The 16397-nt window shown below is 35.5% G+C and overlaps 1 protein-coding gene across 5 annotated transcripts in view; it reads left to right on the forward strand.

Moving 5' to 3' along the window:
* ATM (ATM serine/threonine kinase) overlaps positions 1-16397 on the forward strand; it is a 117098-nt gene that overhangs the window by 16905 nt on the left and 83796 nt on the right. For 4 of the 5 annotated variants that reach the window (XM_045506109.2, XM_045506108.2, XM_010969273.3 and 1 more), the window contains 10 exons: positions 4145-4314; positions 5607-5978; positions 6499-6693; positions 7483-7578; positions 8613-8838; positions 10374-10499; positions 11060-11185; positions 12211-12300; positions 13443-13614; positions 14391-14590. In XM_045506109.2, the coding sequence (XP_045362065.2) occupies positions 4145-4314; positions 5607-5978; positions 6499-6693; positions 7483-7578; positions 8613-8838; positions 10374-10499; positions 11060-11185; positions 12211-12300; positions 13443-13614; positions 14391-14590 (1773 nt within the window). Of the gene's footprint in view, positions 1-4144; positions 4315-5606; positions 5979-6498; positions 6694-7482; positions 7579-8612; positions 8839-10373; positions 10500-11059; positions 11186-12210; positions 12301-13442; positions 13615-14390; positions 14591-16397 lie in introns of those variants that run through there. The other variant, XM_074357081.1, reaches the window with a different exon arrangement.

Here is a 16397-nt window from a genome sequence, read left to right on the forward strand (position 1 = left end):
GGTTGAACCTGGGACCTCTTGGGTGCTGTGCATGTGCTCTACCACTTGACCTATACCCTTGCCCCAGTATTCTTTTTAATGATATCCATTCTGCCAGATATAGGGTGACATCTCACTGTACTTTTGACTTGCATTTCCCTGATGGTTAATAATATTGAGCATCTTTTCATGTGCCTGTTGATCATCTGCATTTCCTCTTTGGAAAAATGTCTATTCAGGTCTTTTGCCCATTTTTGTTTTCTTTTGTTTGATATTCTATCTTTCTAAAAGTTGTTTATTTTTTAATTGAAGTATATTCGATTTACAATATTTCAGGTGTACAGCAAAGTGATTCTGTTATATATATGTGTATATATATATATATATATATTCATTTTTCAGTTATAGGTTATTACAAGGTATTGAACATAGTTCCCTGTGCTATACAATAGGTCCTTGTTTACTTACTGTATGTATAATAGTGTGTATCTGTTAATTCTTGTCCACTTTTAAATTAGGCTTTTTTTTGATGTTGAGTTATATGAGCTGTTTATATATGTTGGATATTAACCCCTTACTGGTATTATCATTCGCAAATATTTTCTCCCATTCAGTAAGTTATCTTTTCAATTTGTTGGTGGTTTCCTTTGCTGTGCAAAAGGTTTTAGGTCTAATCAGGTCCTATTTAGTTTTCCTTTTTTTAGGAGACAGATCCAAAAAAAAAATATTGCTGCAATTTATGTCAAAGAGTGTTCTGCCTATGTTTTCCTCTAGGAGTTTTATAGTGTTTGGTATCACATTTAGGTCTTTAATCCATTTTGAGTTTATTTTTGTATATGATCCTAGGGAATGTTCTGATTTCATTCTTTACATGTAGCTGTCCAGTTTTCCCAGCACCACTTATTGAAGAGACTGTCTTTTCTCTATTGTATGTTCTTGCCTTCTTTGTAGGTGTGTGGGTTTATTTCTGGACTCTCTATTCTGTTGCATACATATATGTGTCTGTTTTCATGTCAGCACTATACTGTTTTGATTGGTAGCTTTGTAGTCATTATAGTCTGAAGCCAGGGATTGTGATTCCTGTACTCTGTTGTTTTTTTTCTTTTCTCTCTCTGTCCCTCTTTTTTTTTTTTTTTTTTTTTGATGATGCAAAGAAATAGAAAGATATTTTGTGCTCTTGGATTGAAAGAATCAACATTATCAGAATGGCCATATGACCCAAAGCAATCTACAGATCCAATGCAACCCCTGTCAAAATACTCATGACATTTTTCACAGTAGTAAAGCAAACAATTCCAAAATTTATGTGCAACTGTAAAAGACCCCGAATTGCCAAAGCAATCTTTTCTAGGTCTTTTTTTTTTTCTATTTCTTCTTTTTGTTCTCTTTTCTTGTGGTTACATGACTAGAGAGACGTTCCTTAAACATTTATTGTAAAGCTGGCTTCGTGGTGCTGAATTCTTTTAGCTTTTTCTTTTTTTAATCTATGAAGCTTTTGATTTCCCCATGAAATCTGACCTAGAGCCTTCCTAGATAGAGTATTCTTGGTTGTAAGTTTTTCGCTTTCATCACTTTAAATATATCGTGCCACTCCCTTCTGGCCAGCAGTTTTTGTGTAGAGAAATCAGCTGAAAGTCTTATGGGGGTTCCCTTGGAACTAACTCTTTGGTTTTTTTCTTCCTGCCTTTAGAATCCTTTCTTTATCTTTAACTTTGGCCATCATAATTATAATATGTCTTAGTGTAGGTCTGTTTGGGTTCTTGTTTGGGACCCTCTGTGCCTACTGTACTTGAATATCTGTTTCCTTCTTTAGGTTTGGTAAGTTTTCAGTCATGATTTCTTCCAATACCTTTTCAATCCCCTTTTCTCTTTCTACTCCTTCTAGGGCCCCTATTATCGTAGGTTGGTCTGCTTTATGGTATCCCATAGATCCCTTGTATTGCTTTCGTTGGTTTTTCCTTGCTTTTCTGTCTGCTGTTTTGATTGGGTGACTTTTGTTATCCTGTTTTCTAAGTCAGTTATTCATTCCTCTGCATTATCTAGTCTGCTTTTGACTGCCTCTAGCTCGGCTGTTATCTCAGCAGTTGAGTTTTCTGTTTTTAATCAGCTCTTTATATTTTCAATTTCCTTTTTATAGTATTCTCTGTTTCTGTTCTTAGTCTTTATTATTTCCTTCAGTGCTTTTATCACCCCCCCGCCCTTTTGAAGTCATGGTCTAGTAGACTGTCGAGGTCTATCTCATTGTTCATTCTTTCAGGGGACTTCTCTTGTTCTTTTAATTGGGAGTGGTTCCTCTGCTTCTTCATTTCACTTATATTTCTCTGTATGGATTTAGGAGTATCAGTTATCTACTGTGGTCTTCAAGGGCTGTTTTTTGGTTTGTTTGGTTTTAGTCGAAGTGGGAGTGTTCCTGTGTAGACTGTGTGCCTCTGATAGTTTTGTTGTGAGAGCTGTTCTTAGTATGGGTGGCTGCCGTGTCTCTCTTCCGTGTGTGTTGGCTGTTATCTCTTTGATTGGGGGTGTGGTTGGTGTTGTGGTGATCAGAGCTTGTTCTGATTGTTGTTTCTGGGCTGGGCCTCCTTTTTTGTTCTGTGGTTGTCACAGCCTTGACAGGGCTGGGTCTGCTCCCCTGTTGCTGGAGTAAAGACTTCTAGGCCCATTTCTGAGATGTGGTATGTTGTAGGCAGGGTTGGAGTGCTTCAGCTGGGATGAAGAGTCATTGAGTGTACCTCCGTAGGAGATGTCTACTGGCAGTGCCCTCTGTGGTGGTGTCTGTCACTTGTTATGAGGGCCCACAAAGTACTCTCTGTTGATGCTGCCTTTGTCCCAGCCTTAGCTGCAGGAATGTCAGCCACCTGCATTGGTGTCCTGTGCCCAGAACTACCAGTGCAGATCTGCCAATGTGAGACACTAGGACTTGCCTTAGCGAGTCTGCAGTCACACGCCTGAATCCATGGTGCACCACGAGGTCAGCGCAGACCCCAGCCCCGCCTTTGTGTACAGTACGGTACGCCATCCTGTTGTAAATACCTGTACTTCCCCTGCTGGGTGCCAGAACTCCACTCGATGCCTGTGCCTCCCAGAGGTGCAGGTTCACAGTGGTACCAGTGGAGCAAGTCCACCCTCTCTACCTGGGGCTGTAAACTAATCTCAGTCCTGCCTGTGAAGTTGCAGGGCCCCTGGGTGTGGATTTAGATTTCAGCCCTGCTTTTGTACAGCAGTGATGGCTGTGACAGGGCCCTACCTCTCTTCCTGAGAGAACACATCAATAATGGAGCCAAGTGGGCACAGTGGCTATGGTGCAGCTGCGTTGCGCCCCTCTACCCCTTGTGCATGCACAGTGGTGCTTTTTTATGGGGTCCCAGGCTGTTCTGTTCTGCATGCCCCCCCACCCAGAGCTCACACTGCCCTCCAGCCCCCAGAGGCTGTCTCTGTGCAGTGGGCCCCCGCCCTCCCCTCAGGCTCGTCACCAGTCTCCAGCAGCTTGTCCTGGCTTGTCCCGGCTTGTCCCTGCTGGCTCGCATCTAGGGCTGGGGATCGCAGGGACCTTCCAGCCAGTTTCACTGATTCTGCCAGTGCGGCACCGGTATTTTTTCTTTTTTTCTCTTGCTGTATTTTGTGAGAATCATCCTGTACTTTGAAGTGAGAGACACTCTGCCTGAGTTCAGTAGGTGTTCTGGGCGGTTCAGTGGGTTTATAGATGTAATTCTTGGTGCACTTGTGGGCGATGACCAGCTCTGAGTCCCTCTACTCTGTCACCTTGGCACTTCCCCTCGAGATTTCATGTTCCTTAAGTAAAACTGTTTCTCCAGAGACTTGGTTAACATCCTAGGTAATTTCATTTATCAAATATTTTCTTAATGCTAAGTTTTTGATTTATTCTCTTTGAAAATAGAGATTTTTGCTTTCCTTTTAGATGTCTTGGTGCTTTTAGTAAATTTTCTCAGGAAAGAAAACTAGTATCTTACTTGGTAATATCTGCTTTCTGGAGAGCCATTATAGTCTGCGAAGTGTTTGTTACCATATTATTATATCCTTATTTTCTTCAAGTTATTACTCTTGCTTTATGACTTCCTTGTATCTTAATTTGAGGAGGAACTTTTTTTCTAGTGAGCAATAGCAATATTAAAAAAAAAACACAAGTTTTCCTTTTGTTATTTTACAGGTTTTTAATGAAGGTACCAGATCTCTGGAAATTTCTCAGTCGTATACAACCACACAAAGAGAATTTAGTGATTGCAGTGCACCTTGCAAAAAGAAGAAAATAGAATTAGGCTGGGATGTAATAAAAGATCATCTTCAGAAGTCACAGAATGATTTTGATCTTGTGCCTTGGTAAAAATTATTATTTTTTTCTTTTTTAATATCATTTTAGTCTCATTAATTTTTCTCTCACGACCTCCAGTAGAATCCTTTTATCACATTGTCCAGGACTAGGTCACTTGTCCACTTCCAAACCAGCCACGGACAGAGGGGAAGATGATTGCCAGGACATGCTGAGATCAGCTACCATGGCTTATCTCCTGGGGCCAGGAACAGGTCCACCTTTCCTAAGCATACTGCCACAGCAAGGAAGAAGGGAGAATGGTTGCCGGGTAGGCAGTCGGTAGTGTGTGCCTCATGGATTTCACTGAGTTGTATACCTCACAGCAAAGAGATTTTGGTATGCATAATGCCTTCTACTAGAATTAGATTAGGAAGAAGTTAAAGATAGCATTTAGAAATCACAGAATAATTTGGATCTTATGCCATGATGAAAAGTTATTTTTTCTTATTTCTTCAGTCTCATGTAGCATTCACAATTATTTAAATAATGAAATAAAATATGGAATTCTGTCGAATCACAAAAATATTAGGTCTGGTTGGAATCTGTAGAATTCATGCATTTTCGGCCTTTTTGCTTTACCAAAAAGAAAACTGAAACCAAGAGAGGATAAAGGTTGCCTAAGGACAGTTAGAAATTTGTAGATTATAGTCAAACTTTTGTTAACAGTTCTGTTTGATCTTCACCATGTTGATACAATGTTTAAATGTAATTGAGTGGGGGGGAGTGTATTGATTTAGATACCTGTTGCTTAAGCTCTTGTTTATTTTTCTATAGTTGATGGTACCTATTTCAGATTCTTTAATTTGTCCATTTAGAGTTATTTTTTGAACATAACTGTGTGCTAAGCATTAGGGATAGAGAGATGGAAAAGATAAAGTTCCTGTTCTTTCTAGAGGATATGCAGCAGGTATTTATTGAATTAACTGAATTAATACCGAGCAGAAAGTTTTGGGGGTTTTTGTTCATTTTCTTATTTTACAGCATTATTATTCACGGCTGAAAAGCAGGGGTGGGTGCAATAACTAAGCAGTAGAATATTGGTAATTTAATTATTTAAAGGTTTTGTGTAAACAAAATATGATAACTTACCCAGCTAGCCAAAATGTTACCAATATTTTTGTCACTTTAGGAAGTAGGGCCTAATAAATATGAAGAGCCAGTTTATTCTGAGGGTAGTATGGGAAATGGTGATGACATTCTAATTAGGCTATTGTAAGGGTACTGTGTCTATATATTTATTTCCTTTTAGCTTCTTAATGGAGTTGAATAATTTTCAAATTATTTATACTTCTTTCTTAAGGTTACAGATTGCAGCTCAGTTAATATCAAAATACCCTGCAAGTTTCCCTAGCTGTGAGCTGTCACCATTGCTAGTGATACTGTGCCAGCTTCTGCCTCAGCAGCGACGTGGGGAACGGACGCCGTATGTGTCGCGATGCCTTATGGAAGTTGCACTGTGTCAAGGCAAGAAATCAGACCTCGAAAGCTCTCAAAAGTCAGATTTATTGAAACTCTGGATTAAAATTTGGTCTATTACCCTTCGCGGTATAAGTTCTGAACAAATACAAGCTGAAAACTTTGGCTTACTTGGAGCCATAATTCAAGGTAATTTAGTTGAAGTTGACAGAGAATTCTGGAAATTATTCACTGGATCAGCTTGCAAACCTTCACGGTAAGTTTACGATGGATTGTATTATGTTTTGCAGCATATATATTTATATTTTATCCTGATTTTTGTAATTTTGTAACTTCATTAAAGATATGTTAAATTCTATTTCAGATGCTTTTGTTTTTTTGTCCAGGAAGTCTTAATAAATAAGTAAGAATTTAGTTTCAAATGTGAAGAGAGTACTAAGACTAATTTTAAAGAATTAAGTGTTTAAATTTCTTTTATTTGTAATTGACAGTTAATAATTACTTGCTTGTTCTTATCTTTGCAAACTTTATTATTTTTTTAGTACTGCATACTGTTATGTAAGAGATAGTTCTTAATTAAGAATTTTCTCAAATACAGTCCGACTTTTTTTTAATAATTGTTTTGTGTTCCTTTAGTCTGCAGAAGCTTACTATTTGTCTGCCATGTACCAGGCACTGTCCTAAGCATTGGCAGCATAGTGGTAAACAAGATAAACAAGGCCTCTGTCCCTCAAAGGGTTTACTTTTGACAACAATTGTCCCTTGTTTTGCTGTAGTTCTGCAGTATGCTGTTTGACTTTGGCGCTGACCACCTGTGTAGTCCCAGAAACAGTAAAAACAGGAATGGAGAAGAGTATATGTGATGTAAACAGAAATTTTTCTTTAAAAGAATTGATAATGAAGTGGCTCTTATTCTGTCAGTTAGAGGAAGACTTTGAAGACAGTACAGAGCTGCCTCCGATTCTTCACAGGTAGTTTGAGTTCTTTAGCATGCTGCTGGTTTTTTTGTTTGTTTTTATAAGGTGCCCTCCATTTCTTATTTGATACTAGATGGCTTTATTTTACAGTGATCATGCAAGATTTCCCAGAACTAGCTGTAAATAGTAAACCATACCGCCTTTCACAGTGTCTTTGTACTTGGATCTTGTCTAGGTTATTTTAGTCTGTTTTTGTCTTTCTGCCTAGACAGTGAGAATAAGTGGGATGTGCATGAAGAGTATGCATGTAGTTTTTTAAGCACTGATGTGTTTCTTTGTGACCTTCTATAAATAGGTCCATCTGAATATATATATCCATCTCAGGTGTATCCTGGAATCATAATGAGAGTATTTTCTGGGTGAAATATATTAAATTAATTAGGGGAAGAGATGAGAAGAAGATCAAATGGGACTTAAGCACTCAGATGGGGAGCAGCTTGCCCACTTTACCTTTCCACAGTTGGGACTTAGAACTGAGTGCTTGGAGGGCAGACTTCTTAATCCTCGTGCTTGTACCTTAATTTCATAATTGTTTATAATCTTTAAACCTTGGATATATCCTTCTAGATCCTAGGAAGTACTGAAGATGATAGTTACATAAAATGTACACCCCTTAAATTCTTTTTTCAGATGTTAAGAAATTCAGTACAGATGAAAGCAGTTTTAATTTTGGATCCAAATTTTAGAGGTCAATATTTATAGTTAAGCATGGACATTTAAGTTTAGAGAATGCTTTAAATGGCTTTTGGTTTTCTAAGTAAAGATTTTTATTTTCCTTTATAGTGATTTTCCTCATCTTGCCCTGGAGAAAATTCTTGTGAGTCTCACTATGAAAAACTGTAAGGATGCAATGAACTTTTTCCAAAGTGTGCCAGAATGGTATGTTATCTAACAGAGTTCTGGGTTACTTTAAGGTACAGCTTTAATTACAAAGATAATAATTTTAGCAGGGTAGTAGCTGCATCATAAAAATTATGAACTGAATTAGTCAATTTAAAAAATCATAGCTGTTGGGGAAAAGGCTCTTTTAATTAATGATTGTAATTTATATTCTATAATTTTTTATGTAATTTACTGCTTTTTAATGTTGTATAATATAATGTGACATTTGCCAATAGAAGAAATAAAATGGTTATGATGGGAAATTAAGAACATAAAAATCATGTGAAATGAGTTTTTTTTTTTTAAAGATGTGACCCATTTTTATATGTCAAGTAAAGTCTGATTATTTGTTAGGCTTAAAAACTAATGATAACTAATGGTGATTGAGGACAGGGAAAACGAATGAATCTCAAAACCTCATTTAGTTGATTGACTCAGGAGGCTTATGTTTATCGCTGTGACTGAAAATGGCTCATTGGCACGAAGATTCCTAATCTACGTCAGGAAGGCATAAGATAAAAAAAATCTATATTCTGGAGAAATCAGTGGTGAAAAAGGGAAAGTTTTCAGATAACGTTATTCTTAGGGTTCATAGCTGGTGTTAATTTTTTTAATACTTTCTGAATTTGCCTTTGAGATTGTAACTTTTACTTCTTTTGTGCATCTATTAGTAAAATTTGCTGCTGAAGCATACAAGTACAAAGAAGAGAAGCATTTAAAAGAATAATTCGGGAGGAGGGTATAGCTCCGTGGTAGAGTGTGTACTTAGTATGCATGAGGTCCTGGGTTCAATCCCCAGTCCCTCCACTTAAGTAAACAAACAAACAAACAAACAAAAAAACTTAATTACCTCCCCCCAAATAAAAAAATAATAATAAAATAAAATAAAAGAATGATTTACTAATTATATAAATAGTCTTTGAATAACATAGATGCTAAGTTAATGTTTTCATTTGTAATCAATTGCTGTTATATGAAGATGAAATATTAGGTAATTGATTTTATAAATTAAAAATCTTACTTTTTTGAAGTGAGCAGCATGAAAAAAGTACAGAAGAGCCTTCATTCTCAGAAGCCGAAGAACTGTTTCTTCAGACGACTTTTGACAAGATGGATTTTTTAACCATTGTAGAAGAGCATAGTATAGAAAAGCACAAATCCAGTGTAGGGTTTTCTGTCCACCAAAATCTCAAGGAATCACTGGATCGCTGTCTTCTGGGATTATCACAACAGCTTCTAAATAACTACTCATCTGAGGTGAGGTTTTCAAAAAGGACTAAAGCCTGTATTTGATTCCACCTTGGCAGACTGTCAGGTAGGAGAAATAGGGGCAGGAAAGGCACTAAGGGTGGTGAGAAGCTTAATTTTAAAAGTGAAATGATCACACGTGGCTACAAATGGGGAAAATTTAACGTGAAAAAAGGAAAACTGAAGAATAATAATTCGATTATTTTCATTGACCAAGTAGACATTAATGAAATAGAATTCTTTGGGTGGGTTAATGGGTATTAATAATGGCTTTGAGCATAGTGATTATTTGATGAAAAAGAAACTCAATACAGAGGAGGGAGAAGTTACAATAACAGAAAAGGACATAATTTAAACTGATCTAATAGATTTTGGTTGTACTTGAAGAGGGAGAAATCAACAAATGAACTAGCAGTTACCTATATTGGGGAGACCATCTAGTAATGTCTCATATATCATTTCCTTTGTCTTAAAATCACAAATTCTCTTTGTATGTGCTATTCTCTTGCCAAAACTCCTGTTTCTTTCTACCCATTTCTATGTGTGCAAATAATCAACCTGTCAAAATCCTTGCTAAAGCCTTTCTTAGATAATCTCTGTCAAAATAATTTATCGTAATATTAATATTAATATTTAATATTTCTACTTTAAAATGATCCTTAGCATCTTCTTTGTACCATATACACAAATATCTCTTAAACTATGCTATAACCTCATTAAAGGGCATGTACAATTTTTATTAATCTTTGTATTTTCTACAATGCCTTGTTACATGATAAATGATAAAATATTTGTTGAATAAAATAAAAACTGCAAGCTACTCAAAGGAGTGGATTCAATAGCCACAAATAATGATCCAAAGAACCAGAGAAGGGACAGTGTATCTGTTTGATCTGCCTTGTCCTTAATCACTGACATTCTTCTGGGGTTTATAGTTGAAACCATTTTCATTACGAAGTAAGCTGCCTTGTGTGTTTTCCCCTAAAATACCATTTCATACAGTATAGAACAGAAATATCTGAAAATCTAATTTTTCTGTATAATCTTTGCACATTCTTACATAATTCTATAAAATTGGCTGAGCAGTATCTACTTGCAAAAATACTTTGTGCTAGTCTGTGGAGGCTAAAAAGTTGAATAAATCAAAGTTCTTATCTATTAGAAGCTCAAAATACCATTTTAATGTTATATGGATCCAATTTCTACTCATGTTCTAAGAGTTACATTTATTTCCTGATCAGCTTTTTTCTCCTTTCTTTCCCCCCCTACCTTTGTGTGAAGTACACTGAGCCACTTTAAGAAGAGCTATATTACTTGGCCATTAGGAGATACTTGTGCTGGTTTTCCTGAGAATCCTGGTTGTCACAGCTCTGCAGGGATCCCTTAGACATTTTTAGAGATGATCGGAATTATGCCACTGTAGATTCAATTACCTGAGCTTTTGTTTCTTAATATGTACATAAAATTTGCTCTTATGAAAGATAATCATACTCAAAATTATTTATGAAATATATAAATTTTTTTTATTTGGGTTTTACTTTAAGACTTCAAATTCAGAAGCGCTTGTCCGGTGTTCACGCCTTCTGGTGGGTGTTCTCGGCTGCTATTGCTATGTGGGTGTGATAGCTGAAGAGGAAGCATATGCATCAGAATTATTCCAGAAAGCCAAGGTAGGAAGACTTAGGACCGTAATGTTTTGGATTAATTTGAATGAAATATATTTCTGGGAAAATTGGTATATATGTTTGGAAAACAAATTTTTATGTAGGTCAACTTTTCTCTTTCATTTGTGCAGTCTGAGAAGAAATGATACTATGTCTCCTTCCTTAAGATTTGAAATAATTTTAAGCCCACTATAAATACAGTAATTGAAATAATACCACATTGAAATTTAATCTCATTCACAAAAAGACTGATTTTTATCCTTACTTTTAAAAGTTTTTCTTGGATCAGTTATCTTAAAGAATTCTTAACTAAGAGAGTTAATCAAGTAGGCCCTCAACATGTTTAACCCTGTGTACCATTCTATCAGTTGTGTGATCTGTAAGGCTAACTGGGTATAAGATTTGTTGTTTAAAAAAAATTATTCATAATTTTATTTTTAATTATACTGTATAACAAAGTATAATTTCTTGAAACACTTAGTTTTCCCTCTTAAGTAAAACTAAGAAACAATCAGTAAGCTATCATTTTAATTGAAATTTGGATTTTTCCCTTTTTTTCTTAATAGTCTCTAATGCAGTGTGCAGGAGAAAGTATCACTCTGTTTAAAAATAAGACAAATGAGGAGTTCAGAATTGTTCAGCTGAGAAATATGATGCATCTGTGTACAAGTTGCTTGTATAACTGTGCCAAGGTAAGATGTTCTTCCTACTTGACGGCATGGCCTGTCTGGGAGGCTGATAACTGGTTGGTGCTGTTACTATTTTGGGGATCCATTCATAAGTTTATACACTACTTTAAAATTAAATTGGTAAATTAAGGTATTATCCACAGGAATAAAGCAACAGGTGATCTGAGTTTCTCATGAAACTATTTTCATGAAACTAACCTTCTCAGGAAAGTTTCTGAGATGATCTTACCCCTTTTATAGACAACTAGTCGGTGGCTTTTTTATTGCCAGTGTATTTTCATTCATTTAAGAAAAACTTTTTGATGGCTAGCCATGTGATGGGCGTAATGCTGTACCAGGGCTAGTGAGCACACAAAGATCAATAGTTCCAGCACGTACATTACTCTCTTTTGCTCAGACAGTCTTCCATAACATTTGGTAGAAAGAGCACTTCTGTGTGTATTCCTTGTTTTGATTTGGAGCAGACCTGAGGGGTAGCTGAGCTAGGCCAGAGTATTGATGATAACTGGAAATACTTTTTAAAGCTAATGTTAAGTACATGGCCTTTTATCCATAATATCAACATGTATTTTTGTTTGAATGTTTTGGTGTAAGTGGGGGAGAAGAGAGTTGAAGAATAAATTCTAAGCTATGATTATTGCTTGCCCATTTTAGGGGCAATAGCTGGTATTTTACTTTAATGTTATTTATGCCCAATGAAAGTTATGTGCTACAGTTATTATTACTTTAAGAAAAGAGGTTAGTATTTTTTAAAAATCAATTTATTTTTTAATGGTGGTACTGGAGATTGAACCCAGGACCTCATGCATGCGCTCTATCACTGAGCTATTTCCTTCCCCCAGAGGTTAGTATTTTTGAAGCAATTTATGTCTCGTTCCTAATAGTAATCTCCTTATCCATGCCTATTCTGATAATTTCCAATGTAAAAGAAAATCTTTATTTCATCAATGATAGAGAAAATATTATCTGCAAAGAATAATTGTTTTTATTTCTTTGTTTGCTTGGTATTTTGTTTATCTTAATTACAGGGCAGTCCAAATAAGATTGCATCTGGCTTTTTCTTACGATTATTAACATCAAAGCTAATGAATGATATTGCAGATATTTGTAGAAGTTTAGTAAGTATGCCTCCTGTTTTACTACTGTGTTTCATTGATTCTAAGATGCTTTTTGTAACTTTGAAATCTCTCTTAAATAAGGATGCTTCTCATAGTATATGGCATCTTATGTTTTTAAAATGTGGAAATTAAATAAAGTTATTTGGTTTGGGTGGGAATGTATTTGATTGCTTCTTAATGTCAATACTAGCATAATGCTTAGCTATTAATTTCTCAATAAATAATAGACTGAGTGATTGATAACGAATCATCTGGACTCAGTGCCTTTTTCTATATGACACTGCACCGAAATTCAAAACAATTTTCTCTTCTATTTTTTGGATGGGGAGGTAATTAGGTTTGCTTATTTATTATTCAAGGAGGTACTGGGGATTGAACCCAGGACCAATTTTCTGTTCTTAAAAATAGAAACAAAAACCTTGCCAGACAAGCAACATAGTCTCATCTTGATATTTATTTTTCTTCTTCCATACAAATGGGCTTATGCTACACATGCTTTTTGTCTGGAACAGTGCCTGGCACACATAGTAGGTATTCAGATATTTAATGGGTGAAAAAATATTCCATAATTTGATAACTTTTGTTTAATAATAAATCTTGGTTACTTTTTTCCGTGTCACTAAATAATGCTATACCTTACCTTTTTTTTTTTTGGGTGGTAGTGTTGTATTTCATATATATGGGAATAATAGTATATATGTATTTTAACCCAATGGATCTAAACATTTTAAATGGTTTCTTTTTTTATTACAAAGAGTTCTACAGCAAATTTCTTATACATGTCTGCTCCTACTTGAGCTTATTCAAAGAATTGTGAATTTTACTTTTTGATGGATATTTTCACTGTCCTCCAAAATAGTCATACCAATTTTATAATTTTACCTATACCCTCATCATTTGGGGTAGTATCAAACTTCTTAACATAAGAAATTATTTGTAAAGATTGTGTAGTAGTCTGTTACATGACACTACAGTTTATATATCCATTTTCCTGTTGTTGGACATTTAACGAAAAAAATCCTGCAGAGTTCATACATGTGAATCTTGAATTGTTTGATTAGGTCGATTTTAATTACAGCATTCTTCTGAAAGATGCCAACTTGAAAGGAATGTGTTTTTTATTTTTATTTTTTTATTTGAAGGCATCCATTATCAAAAAGCCGTTGGATTTGGGAGAAGTAGAATCAGTGGACAATGATACTCATGAAAATCTAATGGAGATGGAGGATCAGTCTTCCATGAGTCTATTTAATGATCACCCTGCTAGTAACGTTACTGATGCAAATGAATCTGGGGAGAGCCAGCTCACTATTGGTAAATGTGTTTTTACTGCATGGGATTTTTTTTTTTACCTCTTTGTATTGGTTTGTCATTATAAAAGACCTCACAGATACTAATTTTATGCTCATTTTATTTTCTTTTTGTATAGTCTTTTAGGATTAGGATTTTTCCTTCTATACACTTTAGATTTCTCTGATTTTTAATTGAATTTATTATTTTCCTATTTTATTCTTCATGGGGGAATTTGAAAAAATTAGTAAAGAAATAAAACCATACTGTAGGTTATTTGGAAAATGGAAAGCAGAATAGTGAAAACATACCCATAACGCAGTAACTTTTTACCTTTCGCTGTTATTTCTATATAGACCCATTCAAAATTATAATCAGCATCAACATTCAAGTGAATTTTTATACCTTGTCCATTTTCTTTTAACATTAATTATAAGCATTTTTTTTCACTTAGGTACTTGTACTATCAGTTATTATACTTTTTAGCGGGTCCATAATATCCCAGTTAACATACATACCCTAATTTACTAGACCATTTTTTTATTGGCAGAAATTTAGATTCCTTTCTAATAGTATTTCAGTAAATATTTGTCTATATAGATTTTTCTGTAGATTATTTCTTGATGACGAAATCCTAGGGTAACCTTTTATGAAGAATTTTGAAGCTTTTAGTATATAATTAGTTTCACCATAATTTTGCTTTACATGTATTTTCACCTCTTTTTTGTTGTTTGAAGGGAAGATATTTGTGTTAATGTTCAATATATATCTTATTCTTAGTAAGTGCTTTTTATTTTTAGGTGCCACGAATCCTTTAGCTGAAGAACATCTGTCAAAGCAAGATCTACTTGTTTTGGACATGCTCAAGTTCTTGTGTATGTGTGTGACCACTGCTCAAACCAATACTGTGTCATTTAGAGCAGCTGATATTCGGAGGAAATTGTTAATGTTAATTGATTCTAGCATGCTAGACCCTACCAGATCTCTCCACCTACACATGGTGAGTTCAGTGAAATGAAGAAGTGCTTCAGTTGTGTCTGATGTTGCTAGCTAAGTATCATGAACTGATATAAAAGAATCACAGAGTACCTTTTAAGAGCCGAAATTGCTTCCTTGAGAAATGAATCTGAAACGTTGTAAAATACACTTTTTGTTTAAATGTGCTGTGAAAAAAATTTAAGTGGATACTGATACATTAAAACTAGTATGGACTTTGGATAGATTTATTCTCTTTGGCTATAATTATTGTAAATTATTTTAAGCTGGGCCAACCAAGAGCCACAGACTCTGAATGTAAAAATAATACTCACATAACATTGTAGTTGAAGTGTGAATCTTGCCTTGACCTTGGTTTACATGCTGTAAAATTTTTTTAATGTAATTTCTTTTTTTTTTTTGTAAATTAATTTTATTTCACTTTTTTAATTTTTCTTTTTTGAGGGATTAGGTAATTAGGCTTGCTTATTTATTTACTAATAGAGGTACTGGGGATTGAACCCAGGGCCTCCTGCATGCTAAACAATCACTCTACCACTGAGCTATACCCTCCCGCCTAATGTAATTTCAAAGTGACTGTAAAGTTAAAATGCTACAAGAACTCTCGTATTTTCTTCATAAGCTTATATAGTTAATATTTTACTGCATTTGTCGTATCATTCATTCTCTCTGCGTGTGCGCACACACACACACACACACCTTTTTTCTAAACCATATTGAGATTGAGTTTCAGACCTGATGCCCCTTCACTTCAGTGTGTATGTCCTAAAAGCAATGACACTTTCCCATATAACCATAGTATAATCATCAGGAAATTAACATCATTGCATTTAGTTGTCAGATCTGTTTAGTTTCTTTCAATCTGGAGTGGATCCTTAGTCTTCCCTTATCTTTCATGACCTGCATTTTTTTTATGACCTTCGTATTTTTGGGTAGTATAGCCACTTGCTATATAGAATCCCTCACTCTGAGTTTGTCTCATGATTCCTCGTGATCAGACGTAGAGTTAACATAAGTAACCTCTCTACTTCCCTTCTGTTATCAGTCTACTCATCTACTGATAGATATCTCCGATTCCAGTCCAACATCATAGGATTTATTTTTCTTTGCTCTGTCTGTATTTGTAGCTCCCTTTCCAACAGTAAAAAACTTGGCTTCCCATGTAACCTCAATACATTTACTTACTCAATGTTTTTGCATTTACCTGATCTCCTGACCGTGTGGGCCATACCCTTGGCCCCAGTGCTGGTGAACATGCAAGAACAGCCCTTGCTACAGTGAGTAGGCTGGTTGAGTCCATGGTCATGTCCTAGCAAACTGGTAAACGTGCCACGTGACTTCCTCAGCCCTGGGAAATATACCAGGTGATTCCCTAATTAGAACCTCTTGGAAACATGCAGGGTTGAGTCCCTGGTAGAATTCCTGGTCATCTCCTATCTGTGGTGACCATGCTAGTCGATCCCCTGTCCTGGGCAAATACGCTTAGTTGAGCCTTGTTTGGTCCCTGGTTTCAACCCTGGCAAACACGTTGGTCAAGTCTCCAGCCCTGGCCAGTGGGGAGGGCTGTATGCTTTTCTTGAAGCTTTGATGTTTAAAATCACTTCCAGATACTTAGTAACATCACACATGACTCTCATGGCAAATACTTAACATGGTCCAAATTAATGTTGTTTTATAATATCAGAAAGAGTAAGAAACATTTTTCTGCATATAGATGGTACGGGAAAAAAAAAAGCTGATTTCTTATTGCAGCTGGAAGGCCATGTGGCAGCTCTCAGAAGCTAGTTTTCACTGCCGTTATAACTGGTAGT

The sequence above is a fragment of the Camelus bactrianus genome, chromosome 33 (assembly GCF_048773025.1).
Source record: "Camelus bactrianus isolate YW-2024 breed Bactrian camel chromosome 33, ASM4877302v1, whole genome shotgun sequence".
NCBI classification, from domain to species: Eukaryota; Metazoa; Chordata; class Mammalia; order Artiodactyla; family Camelidae; genus Camelus; species Camelus bactrianus.